We start from the raw sequence: 20,394 nt of genomic DNA on the forward strand, positions 1-20,394 counted from the left end.
AGGTAATGTGAATCACATTCTTATTGCTGGTTCAGTACAAAATAAAATAAAACCAAATATTCAAATTCCCAATATTTTTAAGTGACTCATATGACATTACGTAAGTAGCTGTGCTTTTTACTGAATCATAGTCTTCGCTGCCCTCTGTCCCACCCACCGAATGATATTGGACGAGACATTTTCCCACTCCAAAATGTTATTTCTTCCTTACAAAAAAAGCAGGAAGTCAACAGTCGGAGTGGGAAAATGGCCGGCCCGGTGTCATACAGCTAGAAACGAGGAGTCCATTTAAACTCTGGTCGGCTTGAATTTACAGCTCAGGCTCACTTCTCATGATCCCTGGTTGCCTCCTGGCCACCCAGCCTCACTCTCCCTGACTTTAATGGGAGGTGAGCCTGGGGAGAGAAAAAAAAAAAAAATCAGCTAATATAAAGGGTAAGAGACAGCACTTTAAATCTTGCAGATAGTGTATCCTTCGGGCATTAATAATGGAACTCCCATGAGAAATAAATACCCCATCTAGATTCCTTCAGAGCACATTTTAATACCAGTTTCTGAAAAGAGTGGGGCTTTAAACAGCACTTAATACACTGCTTAAGTCATCAGATCCCACTCATGTCCGCACTTTAGCATTCTGAACCAGCAGGTGGAGCTACTAAAAAAAAAAAAGTGCTGGGATACACAAAGAAAAGTACTTGTTTGAGAAACATGTTTGAGATCTGATAGCTAATCTGAAAAAGGGAAATCTTTATTCCAATGCATATATCACCTGAATAAAAGTCAGAGCATGGACTTAAGTAAACCGAGTCAAGTGTTTCCAAGCCATAGGACATGAGTGTCTGAATTTCCATTCTTCCAATGCACAGAATGAGCTCACCCACTTGGGTCCAACTGTCTCTGGCTCAAGTGATGGCCGTTTCATTTGTGGCGAAGCTCTGGGATGTAAATGCTTACCTCTGCAATCAGGTCTCCGTTTTCCGCGTGGACCTGAGCAATTGCTCCAATTTCCTTGCACTGAGAGAAGGCCGCATACAGCTCCTCATCCCTCACCATGTACAGGTCTTTATAGGCCATAAACATCTTGAAAGAGTTCACACCTTTGTCTTGGGTAAGGATTTTCATTTCTTCTTTAACCTAAAAGGGTAACAACAGCCACACACACACAAAATGCCATGCTTTCGTTCAAATAATAATCTCAACATTCTCTTCAACATTCGAGATGTTGCATTCAGAAGAGAATTAAGTAAAATAAGGCAACAGTTAAATTCCCCAAAAAAATGCAATTAAGGCCTTGATCCTTCCCCCAGGTTAGACCTCACTTCATCCGATGAAGTGCTGTTGGTATGATGCTTTTTTTTTTTTTTTTTTTTTTTAAAGATTTTATTTATTTATTTGAGAGAGAGAATGAGATAGAGAGAGCATGAGAGGGGGGAGGGTCAGAGGGAGAAGCAGACTCCCTGCCGAACAGGGAGCCCGATGCGGGACTCGATCCCGGGACTCCAGGATCATGACCTGAGCCGAAGGCAGTCGCTTAACCAACTGAGCCACCCAGGCGCCCTGGTATGATGCTTTTAATCGTGAAAGAGTTCATAGTTTTCCCCAAAGTACTTCATTTCTTTACTCGGACATAAAATCCTCGGCATCTATCTCCCGATGGGAGGAAATTATTTTGGAAAATGAGAACGAAGCCACTTGGCAGCAACGTGAGAAATCATGTCTCTAAAAGGGATCAAAGCTAATGCGAGGTAAGGCTTTGGACTCAGATCTGAAACCCGTAGGATGGGCTCTCAGATGGAGGAGGAAGACCCGGATTGAGCCACCGGCCCCTCCTGGGACGTGAGAGACTCTGGACAGGTTGGAATCCTTAGGAGACTTCAGGTGTGCCAAAAGTAAGGGACAAGGTAAGATCAAAACAAGCTCACTCACTACCCTTGCAGGTCCAATTCAAGTCTCAATAAAAACTAAAAACTTCAAAGAAAAAATTGGTAGATTTGACCAAATACAATTGTTTGAATTTCTATATGTTAATACACACACACATACACCCAACACATGTTCTAGGCATAGGATTATTGATTGCTTTTAGTTGTCTATCAACTTAATAAGAAAAACTCTAACATGCCAGGTGAAAAATACTACCAGCAATTCAAACAGTAAATACAAATGACTAATAAACATGAAAAAAAAATGTTAACCTTTCTGCTGATTAAAAAGCGCAAAATAAAACAATGCCATTTTTTTCTATTGAATCAGTGATGTTTATAAATGACTCTATTACATGTCAGATGACTCACTTCTGTCACTTTTGATTCCCTTACTAATTTTTCTTACTTTTCTCTGTGGTGCTTTATTTATTATATATTTCCTTTCTCGTGGCTTCCCCCACTAAAGAGCAGGGGCTTTGCAGAGTTTGTCCACTGCCGTGCGCGGGAACAGTGCCTGCCGCGGTGGCCATGCCAAAACTATCTGCTGGATGGATGGCTGACTGAACGGACCTATATACAGCGTATTCATCAAGAAATGGAAAAAACGCTCAAATGTTGACAGTGGTCATCACTGAAGGATGAAATGAGCTCCAAGGTATGTTAAGGGACAACAGCAAGGGGCAGGACATGATATAGAGTGCCTCATTTTCGTTTTGGGTTTTTTTTTTGTTTGGGGGTTTTTTTTTGTTTTTTGGGGTGGTTTTTTTTTTTTACTTTTCTATAGTTTCAAGTTTTCCACCATGAGTATAATTTTTTTTATTTTATTTTTTTATTTTTTAAAGATTTTATTTATTTATTTGACAGAGAGAGAGTGAGAGCAGGAACACAAGCAGTGGGAGTGGGAGAGGGAGAAGCAGGCTCCCCACTGAGCAGGGAGCCCCATGTGGGGCTCGATCCCTGGACCCTGGGATCACGACCCGAGCCGAAGGCAGACGCTTAACGACTGAGCCACCCAGGCGCCCCTCTTTTTTTTTTTTTTTAAAGATTTTATTTATTTATTTGACAGAGAGAGACACAGCGAGAGAGGGAAGACAAGCAGCGGGAGTGGGAGAGGGAGAAGCAGGCTTCCTGGCAAGCAGGGAGCCCGATGCGGGACTCGATCCCAGGACCCTGGGATCATGACCTGAGCCGAAGGCAGACGCTTAACGACTGAGCCACCCAGGCGCCCCTTGAGTATATTATTTTTATAGTCAGAAAAAAAATGCCTTAAACATTGTTAGCATATGCACATGACGGGCTTCCAAATGCAGGCATGGTGGCTTAAGCCTTACTGCTCTGAAAGTGTGCTACCTGAACCAGCAACCTTGGCATCGCCTGGGAGTTGGCCAGAAATGCAGATTCTCAGGCCCTGCCCCAGATCTGCTGCTATGGGTTGACTTGTGCACCCCCTAAAATTCGTATGTTGAAGTCCTAATCCCGAGTACCTCAAAATGGGACCTTATTTGGAAATGGAGGCATTGCAGATCACATCAGTAGAGATGAGGTCACGAGGGTGGGCCCCAATCCAAGATGACTGGTGTCTTCATAAAAAGGGGGAATTTGGACACAGACATGCACACCGGGGAACGCCATGTGAAGACCAAGGCAGAGACGGGGTGCTGTTTCTACAAATCAAGGAACACCCAAGATTACCTGCAAGCCACGAGAAGCCGGGGAGAGGTCTGCACCAGATTCTCCCTCACAGCCCCCAGAAGGAAGCAACCCTACCAACATCTTGATCTCAAACTTTGAGTCTCCAGAATGGTGAGACAATAGATTTCTGTTTAAGCCACTCAGTCTGTGGTTCTTTGTCACAGCAGTCCTAGCAAACGAATACATTTTCTGAACATAATTGGTGCTTTAACAATTCCACCAGGTAACCATTTGCATATTAACGTGTGAGAAACACTGGTAAGGACAAACATCTTCATCTTTGCTTTATATTGTAAAATAAGAGTGGGAGGAAGGACGGAGAGAGGGAAGGAGGAAGGGAGGGAGAAAGGAGGAAAGCAGGAAGACCCTAAAAGCAGAAAAGAGATTAGATGCATCACTTAGAATGGTGTTTTGGGAGAAAAATTAACTTTTGCTGTGGACTGTAAACCTTGCTATTATGTTTGCAGACCCATTGGTTAAAGATTAATTACTTGTTTTATATTAATTTGGTTCCTGAAGCCCAACTTCGAGGGGGGAAGTGCGGACATAAGTTGCATGGTAACTTCAAATAAAATCACCCTTGTGAACCCTTTCTGGCAAAGGATTTCCGAATTAAGTCCAATGTGGAAAAACTGTTGGCAATTGAAATTCAAGTAAAAATTTCTTCCAAAGTACACATGCATGTTTTTTATGAGGAGAAATAAACATGTTTTAACATCTCTCAAAACTATCTTTTCTATCTGAATTCTGTCGTCCTTTCTGCCATGGCCTAAATGGTTGGCAGATAAGGAAAGCTGGTTTCAGCTCCTCCATGAAAGGATCTGACCCCATGTTGATACTAGAGAACAGAGCAGGAAGGGCACCAGGTGAGGGAGGATACAGCTGGGAGGCAGCCTTCAAAACGTTCCTGTTCTATCCCTTCTTCTTTTTTTTCTCCAGATATTAAACATTTCTAATACAAGTTCTACTCTGTGGGAAAATACTGCTTAAAAGAGCCTGGAAGGTGTTAAAATTGAGAAGTTCAGTACTTTTAAAAATTACAGCTAAAGGGCGCCTGGGTGGCTCAGTTGGTTAAGCGACTGCCTTCAGCTCAGGTCATGATCCTGGAGTCCCAGGATCGAGTTCCGCACTGGGCTCCCTGCTCAGCAGGGGGTCTGCGTCTCCCTCTGACGCTCCCCCTCTCATGCTCTCTCTCTCTATCTCATTCTCTCTCTCAAATAAATAAAATCTTTAAAAAAAATTACAGCTAAAGATTTTACAATCCTTGGATCATGTATTAGGAAAGGCTATTGTGAATGGGTATAAGGATGTATCCTATCATCTTTATATGCTTTAAAAATTTTTTTAGTTTTTCAAGTTGATAATACTTCAGAGGATTCCAAATTCAAAAAGGTACAAAGGAATATGTAAGGAAAAGTCCTCCCTCTAATTCTGACTTCCAGTCACCCAGGAAACAACTGATATCACCAATTTCCTAAGGGAGCAAGGGCTAGGGGACTAAATGGAAGAAATCCCCCCCCCCACAACTCCCAGTGGTTCACCTGGTCACTCCACCATGTCACCGCCACATGAAGGCTGTAGTCGCAGCAGACTTTGGGGTCAGCCCAGCTTCGCCAGGTCTCGAAGGCCTGGAGGAGGGAAGCGCCTTTCTGAGGAATGGCAAAATCAATGATCATGGTGGTGCCTCCTGCCAGGGCAGCCTGGAATCACAAGAGGGTTTCAACAGGTTAGCCGTCAGTTTTCTAGCTGAGTCATTTTTCTCCTTGAATGCTAGGCACTGGCAAGCCCTTGGGCAAGCTTGAGGGGTCCAGGAAATTGTGCAACAATGCTGCTTGTTCAAAAGACCCCGAGGGACATGGGGCGCCTGGGTGGTTCAGTCAGTTAAGCGTCTGCCTTCAGCTCAGGTCATGATCTCAGGGTCCTGGGATCGAGTCCCCCTGCCCCCCAGTTCCTGCATTCATTCTCTCTCTCTTACTCACAAATAAATAAAATCTTTAAAAATAAATAAATAAAGACCCAGAGGGACATGAATAGACTTTCCATAAATTAAAGTTGGAAGTACTGAAATTGCTGGAATTGTTTTGAAAAATGACATGTCTGATGAAAAGAAAATGGCTTTGGCCCAAACAAAATTCTCGGACTGCAAGGAAAAACTGAGACGAAAACATGGAGAAGAACGCAAAACTTTTTCTTCCCCAGAAAACTAGACTCATTATTGTGAAATCTCATTTCATGAGAATCAGTCTCAGTGAATTATATCTCCAAACTGCCCATGCTGCATGCAGAATCCCCAGAGACTCACATGGTGCCTGCTTCACCTTCATTCCCCACAACCAACTATCTTTCCTTAACTCCCAACTGGCCCCTCTAATCCATCCCCACTGCTCTGGTCTTAGTTCAACCTCTTGTCATTCTTCCCCTTGATCGTAGTGTCTCAGGTTTTGCTTCCACTCCCTCCAATACAAACTCCTCGGGGCAAGTAGAAAGAAGCACATTCCGAAGCACAAAGGTTAAAACTGAATGCTTTTCACCGCCTCTGGAATGAAGTTGAGTCTTCGTAACAGGGTCTATAAGGCCCCACATGATCTGGCTCAACTCATATTTTCCTTGGTATATTATAGTATATTATGTTAACTCATGATTAATTTAAAAAGTAAGTTAAGTAAGTTGCTTAATTAAGTGTCTTTGATGAACTACTGAAATTGATTTTACTTAAACTATAATCATGAGGTGGTTCATATGCTTTTAACTGTTGTGGTCAAACAAGGTAGGTGAGGAAAACAAAGGGGCAGAGAGGGATGCTCATGCAGTCATTAAGGGCATTGACCACGGAGGCTGACTGACTCCAGGGCTGGAAGCTCAGATTCAGTGCTTACCAGCTGGGAATCCACCAGCCCCTCTCCCAGGTCCCTCTGCCTGCACCCCCATCACCCCCCGCAAAGCCTCCCTGGTTTACAAGCTCTATTCTTGCTTACTTCAATAGATTTTTTATTTTTCCTAAGTCACTTGGCCCTACTCCAATTCTTTTTGCTCTCAAAAAATCTCACTTTTTGTACAGGATCCTATACTTCGTTTCTACCTTTAGATAACGTTGCCTTATTCACGGCAAACAATACCTATTTGCATTTCTTAAGAAATCCCTATTGGTTCATTACAGTAATGACAATACTAGAAAAAAAGTCCTCAGGTTCTGTATTTTTATTTGAATGCAGATTAATCTCCTCGCCTTTTTCCTTCTTAAAGTGTTTTCCCAGTGCATCGCAGACATCCCTTGAGGACAAAGGGCATTTTTCTAAAAGCAAGTGCTGTTAATTAAAGTGTTAGAAGAAAGTACTTTTTTAGTGTCTACTGAACTATAAAATCAAGCTTAAAGAACTATTCTTTCCATTCTTTCCGTATTAAGTCTTCCACATTCAGGATGTGGGCAAACCAGATACACTGCTGATGGAACTACAAGAAGATGGCGCAGCCACTTTGGAAAGCAGTTTTTCAGAAAGTTAAACCTGGAGTTACCCTATGAGCCAGCAAGTCCAATCCTAGGCATTTATCCCAGAGAAATGAAAACCTGTCCGCACAAAAACCTGTCCACAAATATTCAGTGCAGCATTGTTCATAATAGTCCCAAAGTGGAAACAACCCAAATGTCCATGAACTGATGAATGGATAACAAAATGAGGTAGAGGAACGCTATGGAATCTTATTCGACCATAAGGAGGAAGCACTGGCACATGTGTGGATGAACCTTGAACACATTACGCTAAGTGAAAGAAGCCAGTCACAGAGGATCACATACTGTCTGATTCCACTTGTACGAAATATCCAGAAGAGGCAAATCCACAGAGACAGTAAGTAGGGTAGTGGCTGCCTTGGGCTGGAGGGGTTGAGTCAAGGTGATAGCTAAGGGGCACCTAGTTTCTTTTTGGAGAGATAAAATGTTTTAACACTGATTTTGGTGATGGTTGCCCAATTCCAGGAATATACGAAAAACCACTATTAAGGTATACCTTAAATGGCTGAAGTTAAGTTATCTCACCAGATCTGCAGCAGGGAATATTATTAGCCCCATTTTAGGGTTGAGGAAACCCAACAGAGCACTCTTAAATTTAACTTGACAAAGGCGGGACTGGAACCACGTCATCAGGCTCCAGAGCCTGTGCTTTGAGGAACAGCCAACAGCATGGAGTCACTCTGAGGAAGGGCCCATGAAGAAAAGCCGGCAGCTCGGCAGAAAGTGGTAAAGGGCAGAATTGAATTAAGACCTAGACTAGGGTTAATTCAAAGCATTGGTTCCAACAAGAGGAAGACTGTGCTATCAGTCTGGGCGACAGGGCTCTGAGCAGATTCTCACTGGGATGACTGATCAGGTGACAGATGAGGAGACAGAGGAGGGAGGCAGCTCTGGCATGGAGGGGGAGCATGAGTGTGGTGTGGAACATCCTGAGAGTGAGGGGCCTGGGCACATGTCCACTCTGTGTATTTGCACACAGAGAGAAATGCAGACCTGACCCTGAGGAGCAAGCAAGGGCAGGAGAAGGTTGTGGCAGTCGCCTTGGAGAGGATGCCAGAGGGGTCCTGAGGGTGGCCGAAATGACCCCAGGACAGAGAAGGGAGACATGATAATATAAATCACAATGCATGCTCCAGAACATTCCAACACTCAGCAGGAAAGCAACAGTATCGAGCCAAAACAACCATTTACAGTGGCTATTTCTGGGTGGCGTGATGGCAGGTTGCTTCAATTTCCCTCTAGTTAAATTTTATTTTTAATATTTGCTAACTTTTCTATAACAAAGCACAAGTTTTACAAGAAGAAAAAATGGCTTTACAGATAGATGATCAACATGAATGCATATGCTATGTAAATAAAGTAGAGACTGTTGCTGATGCAGATGTGATGGTCAAAGGGCCATTTTCTAAAATGACAGCAGTTCGAAATTCCTGGGGCTTCAATTTGCAAGCTCCCAAATCAGGATTTATCACACCTGCTCCACCTCCCTAGTTCCCCGGGAGCAGGAAAGGGAGAGGAGAACTGCCATGCACCTCTCCTTTGTTTCTTCTTGTTCTGTTTCTCCTCCATGCCCTTCCTCGCTCTCCTCCCCTCAACACGGGAACACATTTTGAGAAGTTCTACTGAATGGGAGAGGGTGTGGGCAGATGTATGGAAAACAAATCAGGGCGGCATGAGCCACTCACCGCAGGGGGCCCCCGCTGCCACCCTGGGTCCTGGCGATCAGCTGCAGCCACGGTCTGCGCCCCAGCCTCCTCTGAACCTCCTTTTTCCCCCTCCTCTCCTGGTGTCTCTGGTTACCCAGGGTCCTTTCACCGCCCAAGTCTACCTCAAACCCCCGAATATTATTTCAGTATTATTTCCTTCCACAGGATCCAGGCAGCCACAGGCTAGAGCGGCGGATCTGTAATCCCAAATAGGGTGTTAAGGAGACGTGTTCCTCCCAGGAGGTACTGACCTCTTCAGAGAAGAGCTTGTAAATGCCCAGGCCTGGGTTAAGCATCCTATACACACTAGATCATTTAATTAAGCCTCGCGGTCTGGAAAGGTAGGAATGGTTTTCACTTTACAGTTGGGATGTTGAGGCTCAGAGATGTCGAATGACTCCCCAAGGTTACATGGAGGAGCATACAACTCTGAGGGGTAAGTCTTACTTTCAGCCTACTCTGGGCCTCAATCCTATGCAAGCCATTTTCCCTCAGCCCCTCTTCCATGTCCTGGGATCTGATTTCCAGCCAGTTGTCCCAGGTCACCGGTGAATCATTCCTTTGAGAAATGCAGAGGTTGATAAAGTGAATCAAGCACTTAGGAAACCAAATGCCTTACAAAACAAAACAAATGCCATCAGACTGTGAATTGGAAAGCCACAAATGAAACGCAGTTTTATATGGCTCAGCTGATGTTCATCACTGTGACAATCACTACTGAAATAAATGTGTCCCTAGAAAATTAATAAGGAAGGACTCTCTATACTAGTGCTCCTTCATCTCCACGCATCTACGGGCCCTGGAAGAATCTCCTTTATTCAGCAAACCAGCTGGTCAGAACATCACCTTCCTAGCCCACCTCAAATATTTTCAGGATCTTTCTGTTTTTTATCATCAGATCCTTTTAGGTTCACTTCACAAATGTTCTTCAGGGTTTACCTAACATTTGAGGAATGAAAAGAGTTGGGGGCGGGAGGGAGAACCAGTAAAGGGTGAAAATTTCTCTCGTATTTCTGGGTGAACCTGAATTGTTTCCTTTGTTTTTACTGCTGATTGACTTCACTCCACTTTTATTTGTCAGATAGCCAAACAAAATGTATTTACCTTATCTAATCTTGGCTCATAAATCAATTCTTTCAGCTCCTAATTACTTCGGCTGTTCTCCCTTGAAAACCTTCCAATTTATCTAAAGCCTTCTTTTTGGGGAGGAGAGCATGTGCTGTATCAGGTGCAAATAAACTCAGGTGAGATAAACTCCAGCCAACAGCAGGGCCACAATATTATATAACACAAGATTCTATTTAAGAATGTATTAGGCGGTAAATCGTTATTGAAAGCATCCCAAGCATCGTCTTCCTTTTGACGGGGTCACCAAATTTTCATTTCTAAGCTCATCCTGGAACAAGTGACTTTGTCTCATTAAAATCAATCATAGGACCTGATCAATCAACCCAAGTAAAGCAGAAAGAAATCCAAGAGGACATTTGAGCCTTAGGGAGAAACCCTGGACTGAATTCTCAGCTTTCTCAGAGTCGCTAAGACTTATGAAAACAAACTTCATGATCCCAATTTATGTTCCAACTCCAGAAGCACATTTGGCTTTGTAAAGATGGCCTCTGCATTGCCTGTCTCCTTGTGTCCCTGAGTCTGACATATTAGCTGCACCACTGTCCATCCAACTCTGCAAACCAGACTGAGGAGTCACCTTGGACATTTATCTCTCTTCTTCTCGACATCCCCAGATCCAACCCACTGGCAAGCCCAGCTCTCCCCCAACCCCCGCGGGCTGCCTCCTACATATTCCATGAATCTCCCTCGTTCCTGCGTCTTCACCTCTGCTGCTCAATGCCATCTGCATCCTCTGACAGGACTAGAGCAGTAGCTCTTCATTGTCACCTCATCCCCAGCCATGTCTGCCACTGCCAATCTTATATTGATTTCCCTTTGCTCTTAGGTTGGAGAAAAGACAATTATTACACATCCCACAAGGCTGAACTTCAGCTGACCCTTCCGCTTGCTCTTGAGTCACCTCCTTCCCAACCCATCCGCCCCACTCCAGTGACACCGTCCCTCCCTCTCCTTGGAGAGCTCTGAGCTACTTTCTTCCTCAGTGAGAGAGGTAAGAAGAAGCTCACGCCTGCCCTTCCCTCCCCAGCCCCTCTTCTACTTGGTCCAGTGACTCTTAACCTTGGCTGCACACTGGCATCATCATGGGAAATTTATCCCATCCCTCAGAGATCCTGATTGGATGGATATAGCTTCATCTCTGTCTGTCTTTTGCCCATTACAGCGCCTGGTACATAAATGTTCTTTAAATGTTTAAGGGAGTGTTAAAAAGAAAATCACAGTCCCAAAATGGAATGACTTACACTAGGCCAAATCACCAAACCAGGGCTTAATACCTAATCAAACTGCAGTTTCAACCTGCCTCAGAAAAGTAGTCAGGAATTTTCTGGTCGGCACCAATGAGGTAATCTGTCACATGGGCCCTCTCCATCCCCCAAAGTAAGAGGAGGTAATCTGCATGATAAGACACCATGCCTCCCCGCCCCCCCCCCCCCCCCCCCCCCCCCCCCCGGAAACTGACCATTCATGAAACAATCCTTTTCTCTTCTTTTGCTAGTAACTTCCTGCCCCACTCTCCTTCCTATAAAAACCTTCCATTTTGTGAACTCTTTGTAGCTTCTTTCTACTTGCCAGATGGGATGCTGCCTGATTTTTGAATCGCTTAATAAAGACAATTAGATCTTCAAATTTACTCAGTTGAATTTTTGTTCTTTAACAGGAGAAAGGAAGGGAGGGATCAATGAATTTCCCCCAATAGCTATGAGATGGAATAATTTTGATGGTTCACTTTCCAATAGCAAAATGAGAAAGCAGTGTAAGTTGCATGTTAATGTGACATTTCATTTCTTAAAAATATTGCTAGCCCTGGCCATGTAATTTCCTGTTTCCTTCTAGGAAAATGTTAACGTGGAATGTATACTCTAAGCACCTATGAAAGCTAAACCCTCAGTTTTGTCCAAAGCCTATCACCTAATCAGTGTTAACCAGGATTGTTAATACAACAGATTGGAATCCATATTTGCCTCAAATGATTTTTTGTTTGTTTTTTTTCAAAGATTACACTTTGTCTTACTTTAAACTAACTTTTAAGGTCTTTGTTTTTATGTGTGAACAGATTCTCAGGGTTCATAACCACCATGATAACAGCTTCTCTGTTAGATGCAATAAAACATAACTGAAGAATTGAAGAGTCCTCCCTCAATTTGTTACTTGACATGTGATAGGAAGCACACAAAGTGGAAGTGAGCAGTAGACTCTGGGTAGTTGCCCACTTCTCAGCTAAATAATTTGCTCAGAAACATAGCTTGTGATGCACCAAGCCATTAGGACAGGGGACCTTGCAAAGGGGAAAATGCCAGACCTTAAGTTTTCACTCAAAAATAGTCACAATCATCAAAGTTAAGCCCACAAGTCCAAAAGGCTACTGTATATAATTCATTATTAAGGCCAACATAAATTAGAGCCCCATGTAGCTCTAGTCTGTCTGCCATTGGTAACAAAGACCACCATGGCTTTCATCTCTATGAGCCCAAACACAATGCCTGCCACTTAGTGGGTTACCAAAAATATTGGTTGACTGAAATAATAGCACCTAACCATCGACTTGAAAAATCCTTAGTTTCGGATCATTCCATATTGGATGGCAGTGACAAGGTCTACAGTGTGCCACTGTAGCATAGAAATCATTCTGAGCTGAAGGTATTTAAGAATAGGGGTGTGTGGGGCGCCTGGGTGGCTCAGTTGGTTAAGCGACTGCCTTCGGCTCAGGTCATGATCCTGGAGTCCCTGGATGGAGTCCCATATCGGGCTCCCTGCTCGGCAGGGAGTCTGCTTCTCCCTCTGACCCTCCCGACCCTCCCCCCTCTCATGCTCTCTCTCTCTCAGTCTCTCTCTCTCAAATAAATAAATAAAATCTTTAAAAAAAAAAAACGCACAAAAACAAAAAAAGAATAGGGGTGTGTGTGTGTGTGTGTGTGTGTGTGGGTGTGTGGGTGTGTGTGAACTCCCTTATCTGCCTAAAAGCAAAGCTGCCCAAAAGAATTCAACTGTAATAAATCCCCTTCTAGGAAGTTTCACCACCAGGGAAGATTGACTCTTAACACCTGAGACTAGAAACCTGTACCAGGCCTCAAGAGACCTTGTCACAAACTCTCATGTCTCCCACCTCTTCTCTTAAGAGCTCATGTCTTTCCTAAAAGTCATTTGTTTTCCCATAAGTGCCCTTTCTACTCCCCCTCTTCTCTTACTAAGAAGTCATTTATTTTCCCATACGTGCCCTTCTATCCCTTCCTTTACCCTGTTAAGGTGGCATATAAACCCCAAATTTTAATTGCCTCTTGAGTCACATTTTTCGGTGAACTCGCAGGTGTGTGAAATTTAAAGACCTGTCCTTTCTCTTGTTAATCTGTCTTTTGTCCATTAATTTGCATGCCTCAGTAACTAAACCTAAGAGGTTATAGGAAAACTTTTTTCTTCCGGACAGTAGCATCATGAAAACCTTGATTTCTACACTACCTTTGTTGGACATTAAAAACACCTGGTCCAGGCAAATGAGGGTGGAAACAAGCAGTGGAACTGAAAAGCATAGAGAACTCAAGTATGCAAACTGAAAGAAGACATCCTAGATTCTGTAAAGTTCAGTGAAAGAATCCCTAACATACAACATCCTCAGTAGGGCCCTATTTAACATCAAGTTGTTTCAAATTAATCTTGGAGATTTTTTTTTTCTTCCTCTGATTAGTGCAAAGATTAACTCTGTAATTAGTAAAGAGCTACTCAAGGAAATCATAGAATTATAAACTCTTAGAGCTGCAACAGGCAAACTATTAGCACGAAGACATTCAAAGCTCAGCTTCACCAGCAATGGAAGAAATGCTTGTTTAAAAACATTAAGAAATTCTATGTTTTTCCAATTAAATTGGCATTGATTTTTTTTTTTAAGGCAGTAGCTACAATTAGCTAGGATTCAGTGAAATGAGGATTATAATATATTGCTCATGGGAGCACAAACTGAAGAGTGATCTGAATATATGTATTAAACTCCTTTAAGACCGATCCAGTACTCTTTGGTCCAGTCATTTCATTCTGAGGGGTGATTTCTAAGTCAATTATCAAGAATCCGTGTGATGCTTTCTGTTCCAACATTGTTACACAAGCAAAAAAACCCCTGGAAACCACCAAAATGTCCAGCACTGAGAAGATGGGAGGGGCGCTATTAACAGTTGGTGAAACAGGATGAAAAATGGGTGGTGCATTGGAAAGAAAGGATGAATTTGGTTTGGAACACGCTGAGTTCAAAGTGCTTGTGGGACATCCAGGTTCCTCAGACAGGCAGAAATAGAAGCCTGACGCACAGAGACACCAAGACTAGAGAGAAAGCCCTGAGACTCAGCCCTGCGAGGATAACAGGGCCATGGAAATCATGTTCTCCAGTGATAGTCAAGGTCCCAGACAAATGTCTGATGAACACGGCTGTCTCTGAAGAGTATGCAAAATTTAGTAGAAAATGTTTATATGGGGGCGCCTGGGTGGCTCAGTCGTTAAGCATCTGCCTTCAGCTCAGGTCATGGTCCCAGGATTCTGGGATCGAGCCCAGCATCGGGCTCCCTGCTCCGCGGAAAGCCTGCTTCTCCCTCTCCCACTCCCCCTGCTTGTGTTCCCTCTCTCGCTGTCTCTCTCTCTCTGTCAAATAAATAAATAAAATCTTTTAAAAAAATGTTTATATGCCCCCCAAAAGAAAAGCGTGAAAATACAGGAAGCAAAATGTTAAAATTATAGGTGATTTAAATATTATTTTCTTTACACTCAACTGTATTTTCTTATTTTTTTTTAAAGGAAACTAATATATATTGAGCAATTATAATGCTCCAGCATTTTCCTATAGGTCTGGATAAGGAATAATATATATTGTCTCCGTTACTTCCAACATTTTTTTTTTTTAATGAAGTTGCTCTTCTAACCGATGCATCATTATAGAGACAAGATAATGTTAACAACCCTGAGAGAAGTGACTTGCCCAAGGTCACACAGTCAGCCCACACAGCCTCTGAAGCCCAGCCCATTCCGGCAAGCAACAGAAAGAGGGATTTGGCTGGCGACCAAGTTTTCTGAAGCACAGTTCTCCTACAAGGTGAAGAAATTCTATAAATACACCACAAATGCATGCTTAATCACATACCTTCCACTGCCTTATTATAAGTAATCATCTTGATGGCACTTTACCAAAAAGTTCCAGAGCAAAGTATAATTTCCTTTCTTGATAATTTTGAAGACTTTTTGTCCTACACAAAAAAAAGTGTGCTGCGTGTTTTCCCAATTAAAAAAAAAAAGATCCTTCCGCCAGCTACTGATCCTGCCAGATTTTTAATGTGAGTCTACCTACTCCAAGCTGCATATATTCTGAATATTAATAAATATATATTTGAAAACTAGCCGAGCTTTTGTAATTTACTCTCTTATCACAGGATGTAGTAAAAGCAAAGTTATAATTTCTTCAACTTTAATTCACAATTTCCATTTGAATAAAAAATCCCATTGTTTTTCCTCATGGATATTGAATTATTGGAAGACGACTGTACTTCTAGTATAGACCAACAAGATGAAATATGATTTCTTTAAAGCAGAACATTATTTCTATTAGTTACATCAGATAGAAAGCTTTTATCTGTAATTAAGTAAATCAATTATAGGCTTTAACCCAACCTCTGCCATAAATTAGATTTACAAAATATACAACCTTTGGCTGACCTATATTTCATTTTTTAAACTGGGCCACATCACAATCTGGTGATCAATAAATAGAATACCACAAACACTATCTTTTCTATGTGTCAGATGTTATAAATGATCAGCCTGGGGCATGCAGAAAGCAAACTTTTAGAGCCCATCTCCTGAAAGCATCATGTATCATTTTTCCTCTAGAGCTTTCTCTATGTGACGTACCCATTTCTGTATCCTTAGAGATGATGTGGCCATCAATGCAGTACAAATGCCTCACAAACCTAACGCCTGAGATGTGTATTTATTTTAATAACCTTAACTGCCTCTAGCTTTGGGAAGGTGAAGGGCTACTGTATTTCTTACGGATGACTCTGCTCGATTTTGCAACTCACCCAGCGTTTTCATACCATCACCTGTCACTCGGACAAATCTAAACATCACACGTTTTCCCAATAGTTTCAGAAAGGAAGAGACCCTAGTAGGTAAGAGCTCTAGCAATGGCAGGCTGTAAGGAATTTGAAGAGCCACTTGGTCACTTACTAGTGTGTGACCTTAGGCAAGTGACTTAAATTTCAGTTTGTTCAACTGCAAAAAGAGATAAGGCCCCCTGAGAGTGTTGGCAGATGAACAGCTTAGCACAGTGTCTAGCACCCAGTGAGTGCTGGATAAAATAAATGGTACTTTAACCTTATTAATAAGATGTTTTCAAGTGTTATATACAGCACAATCAGCATCTACAAAAGACTTCTTTGTTTCTATTTCCGGGAACTAGAAACTCTACCAACATTGCCTTGGGAATTATTGTGAAGACTATAAAAGAGGACAAGATGACTCCATAACGCTCTCCTTTCAGAACTCAGGCCAATACTTGAATGCTCATGTTTATCTATATTTACCCATCTAGATCCTTTTCATGGAGTCTCCTCTGTTTCTGGGTGCCGGAGAGGTTATCTCCTGGGATCCAACCAGTATTGAAGTAGACTTTTGTAACTTAGTGTCTTTGTGAGTACTGTTTAATGTTCAACATGAATTTAGCCTCTGCTAAATCTTTGACCTTAACATCTCTGACTATATTGTTTAATTAAGACCATTCTATTTAATTAAGATCCTAAGCTCATGAGTCAACAACCTTTAAGTATGGAAATACCTAGAGAATCAGCTGGTGGATAAGTTCTTTCAAATGCTGATGACTATAATTCTAGGATATGCTTCAAAGACCTGCCTTCTCACTATAGAATTGTAAATCTCTCCATGCTAGGCATCCCTGAATGGCCAGAGAACAACAGATAGAAGACTAAGAACCAACTTTCAGGGCCTTGGGGCATGCACAGATAATCTTGAGAAAGGGAAGGAATGTTCCTCCTCCAGAGCATTCCAACCCCACTTCCTGGCTGCATCTGTAGAACCCTGATAAGAAAAAGGGAGATGCTGAGCGGAAATGATGCTAGTGGGCCTGGCAACTGATGACCAGAAGGAAGAGCTTTGCACCTAGTACATGGAGGTGTCAACGGAGTGCCCCACCACCAGCAAAGCATTTTGTTAATGATGAGCCTGTGATAACAGGAAGTGTGTCTACTGTAACTGAAAACAACAGGTTACAAAATTTTATATACAGGTATACACACACACTCATACATACATGCATAATATGGTCTCAATTATGTAAAATAAAGCATATTAGAAAGCATAAAAGAAATACATCCAAACAGTTGTCATGGAGTTAAGAGATTATGGGTAATATTTTTTTTTCCAATTTTGTACCATCATGTATTGCTTTTATATCTGAAAATTTTATTTAAAATGTAAAAACTAAGTTCATTAAATTTTAAGAAATTTTACTTTTTAACAAAACGGCAAAATGAATATTCAATGTTCACAACAGATAATGATATGTCCTACAAAAAGACTTCGACCACTGCCCTGATGGTAAAGGTTAATAATTAGTAACTAGGAGTAAGCTTTCCAAATCTTGATGTGAGCAGCAAGCCCCAGACCCTTCTCTCTGGGTCAAATGGTTCTTTTTTCTATTAAACATTCTACTCAATCATAGATGACTGAGAAATGTGGAGGGGTGTGTGTGAAGAAAATAAAACTATTTGAGAGAAGTTAGTAAGGTAAATGAACTATCCTCCAAACTGCTCTGAAAGCCTGCACAACTAAGTAACCTGATCTGTTTCACACACAAGGGTTTAGGCCTTAAGCATATCAATACTTTCATTCTGGAAAGAACCATTTTTCTCCTTGCAGCCCCAAAACGCAAGCCTCAAGAAGGGTGAGGGCTGGGCTTAGCAGAAGTGCTGAGCGGGGTTTTAACTGTATGTAGCTGTAAGGCCGCCCAGTTCAACTCCAGATCTTGTTTTCAGGAGCTTTGGAGAAACGTTTAAGGTTCTTTTCAAGAACCACAATCTCTAGGCCTTTGTGTCTAGAGAAACCCAAGCCTCTCTCACCTGGGTTTGGTGATCTCAAACTCCTGCACCATCAGCCAGGCTGCCTCGGCTCAAGCAGCAAGAATCAGATCCCTATTTGACGTCCTCAGGGCAAGCCGGTTAAGAAGAGATGGGGCCAGGTTGCCTTGGGGCCAGTGTGAGTGCTGGGAGACCATTCTGGAATATTTCTCTTCTAAATTCTTGTCAGGGCTGTGTCTTTTCTCCCCGGGGGCTGGGGGAGTGGGGGTGGGGTAGAGGCAAAGATTGTGGACGTGGTGGGCTTCCAGCCCGCCCAGACTTACCACGACCCAGCGCACGCTGTGAACTTGAAGTCAGGGCACTAACTACTGGATGAATGGATTTTTCATCTGGTTTTGGCTGGGGATGGAACATAGGGAGAAAATGGCTGGGAGTGCCCCCAAACGAAAAGATTCTACAGATATTATGAAAGACGTGTGGACTTCCACAGAATACCAATGACGGTGGGGAGGGGAGTGTGGGAGTATAGAGTGCAGAGAAATGAGGGTGAGGGGACAGGTTGCCTTACACTTGTCAAATTACCCAGAGGGAGGAGTGGAGGGCATCTGGCTCGGCCAGAGCTGGGCCGGTGGCCGCGAGAAGGGGCGCCTAGAAGAAGGGCGCGCGCGGGGAAAGGCAAGCCCGGCTCCCCAGCCGTCGGTCGCTGCGGCCGGGCTCGCTCCGCAGCCCCCCCCCCCCCCCCCCCCCCCGGCCCCTCCGCGCGGCGGCAGCGGCGGGAGGCCCCGGAGCTCGGCGGGGTGCCCGGAGCTGGAGGGCGCGGCGGCGCGGGTACCTTGGTGCCCTGGTGGAAGTCGTCCACGGACCGCGCGCCCATGAAGGGGAACTGCATGTGCGTGTGCGTGTCGATGCCGCCGGGCAGCACGAGCTTGCCGGCGGCATCGAGGACCCGCAGGCCGGCGGACGCGCCCCCGGGCGGCAGCAGGTCGCGCCCGAGCGCCCGCACCACGCCGTCCTCCACCAGCACGTCGGCCACCTGCGAGAGGTCGTCGTTGACCACGCGTCCCCCGCGGATCAGGAGCCGCGACGGCCCCGCCATGGTGCGGGGGGTGGGGATGGGGGCGGCTCCTTCACGGTCCCCGAGGGCGGTCGGCACCCTCGGCTCCGGCTCCGAAGCGCGGGCGAGCGCGGGCGAGCGCGGGCGAGCGCGGAGCCCCGGCGCCCGGGCCGGTTTCTCGACTGGCAGCGAGGGCGGACTCCACCCCGGGAGGGCTGGGCTCACGCTGGCAGGCTGGGACAGGCCGGCCCCGCGCCGCTCCCACCCCGGGGTCCCGTCGCGCCGAGCCTAGGAGTCCGAGTCCTCCGACGGGAAAGTCTTGGAGTTTTACACGTCTGTTTTCCTTTATAAGAAAAGGCACTTTGGGGGAAAGAAATCTACCTGTGTCCCTACCCTTGAAGATGAACTGTCTGTCCCAAGACACACACACACACACACACAGAGCAACACCTGCAGCAACAATGATAATACCCACGCCAGAAAGAACCACTTGATCTGGATTTCCTTGTAAAAATATTCTTTATATGAGGAGTGAATCATCATCACACAATCCGAGTAATTGGCAGACACAGAGTGAAAGTTCAGAGTGAAGTATTTAATCTATTTGAAAGTAAAGCGGTTTGATATCAACTATTCTCCAGATTTTAATGATGCAATACAGACCAGCAAGGTTTTCATGGAAAATAGCTGGTAATGTAACTCTAAAGATCTAGGCTTTTCCTCAGGTTTTTCACAAAACTGGCTTAGGGATCTTCAGTTAAATCTTTCACCGTCTTGAGTCCTCAGTTTTCTCATACATAAGACTGTGATAATACTTGTTCTCCCCTTCCAGACTTGCTTTGAGAAGCAGATATGGTGATGGATGTGAATGCCCCTTAATAAAATGGGAAATACCATATAAACTTATTTAACAAATACTGGCTTTGTAAGGACTGACCATTGGGGCTGGATGGGGGTGTGTTAGAGGGGTAAGCGATAAAGATAAATGACATTCTTGTCCTCAAGGAGCCAAGAGCCAATGGTGACACACATAGACATTCAATATATGACAAACAATATATAAAACAGAAAATTCTACCTTTGAGAGAGGATAAAGAGTTTAGAGGAAAGGGAGAGTGGATTTCGTCTTGAAGAAAATCAGATATAGAAGATTCACAAAGAGATATTTGAATCAGGACATAGAGGGCACGGACATAAAGAGATGAGGGGTGGGAAGAGGAATGGCATTCTAGGTCGTGGGAACAGAGTATGTAAAAGGTTGGGGAGGTGATGGCAAGTCAAGTCTGATAAAGCTAAACAACCATGGACCACCCCACAC

At 43.8% G+C, this 20,394-nt stretch overlaps 1 protein-coding gene across 1 annotated transcript in view; it reads right to left on the reverse strand.

Moving 5' to 3' along the window:
* Positions 1-19,231, reverse strand: part of DPYS (dihydropyrimidinase) — a 66,101-nt gene extending 46,870 nt beyond the window's left edge. Inside the window, exons 1-3 of the mRNA XM_044914277.1 lie at positions 18,855-19,231; positions 5,159-5,317; positions 955-1,134 (exon numbers count right to left, since the gene is read on the reverse strand). Coding sequence (XP_044770212.1) covers positions 955-1,134; positions 5,159-5,317; positions 18,855-19,118 — 603 coding nt within the window. The 5' untranslated portion in view covers positions 19,119-19,231. The remainder of the gene's footprint in view (positions 1-954; positions 1,135-5,158; positions 5,318-18,854) is intronic.
* Between the last annotated feature and the right edge of the window lie 1,163 nt (positions 19,232-20,394).

The sequence above is a fragment of the Neomonachus schauinslandi genome, chromosome 4 (genome assembly GCF_002201575.2).
Source record: "Neomonachus schauinslandi chromosome 4, ASM220157v2, whole genome shotgun sequence".
Lineage (NCBI taxonomy): Eukaryota > Metazoa > Chordata > Mammalia > Carnivora > Phocidae > Neomonachus > Neomonachus schauinslandi.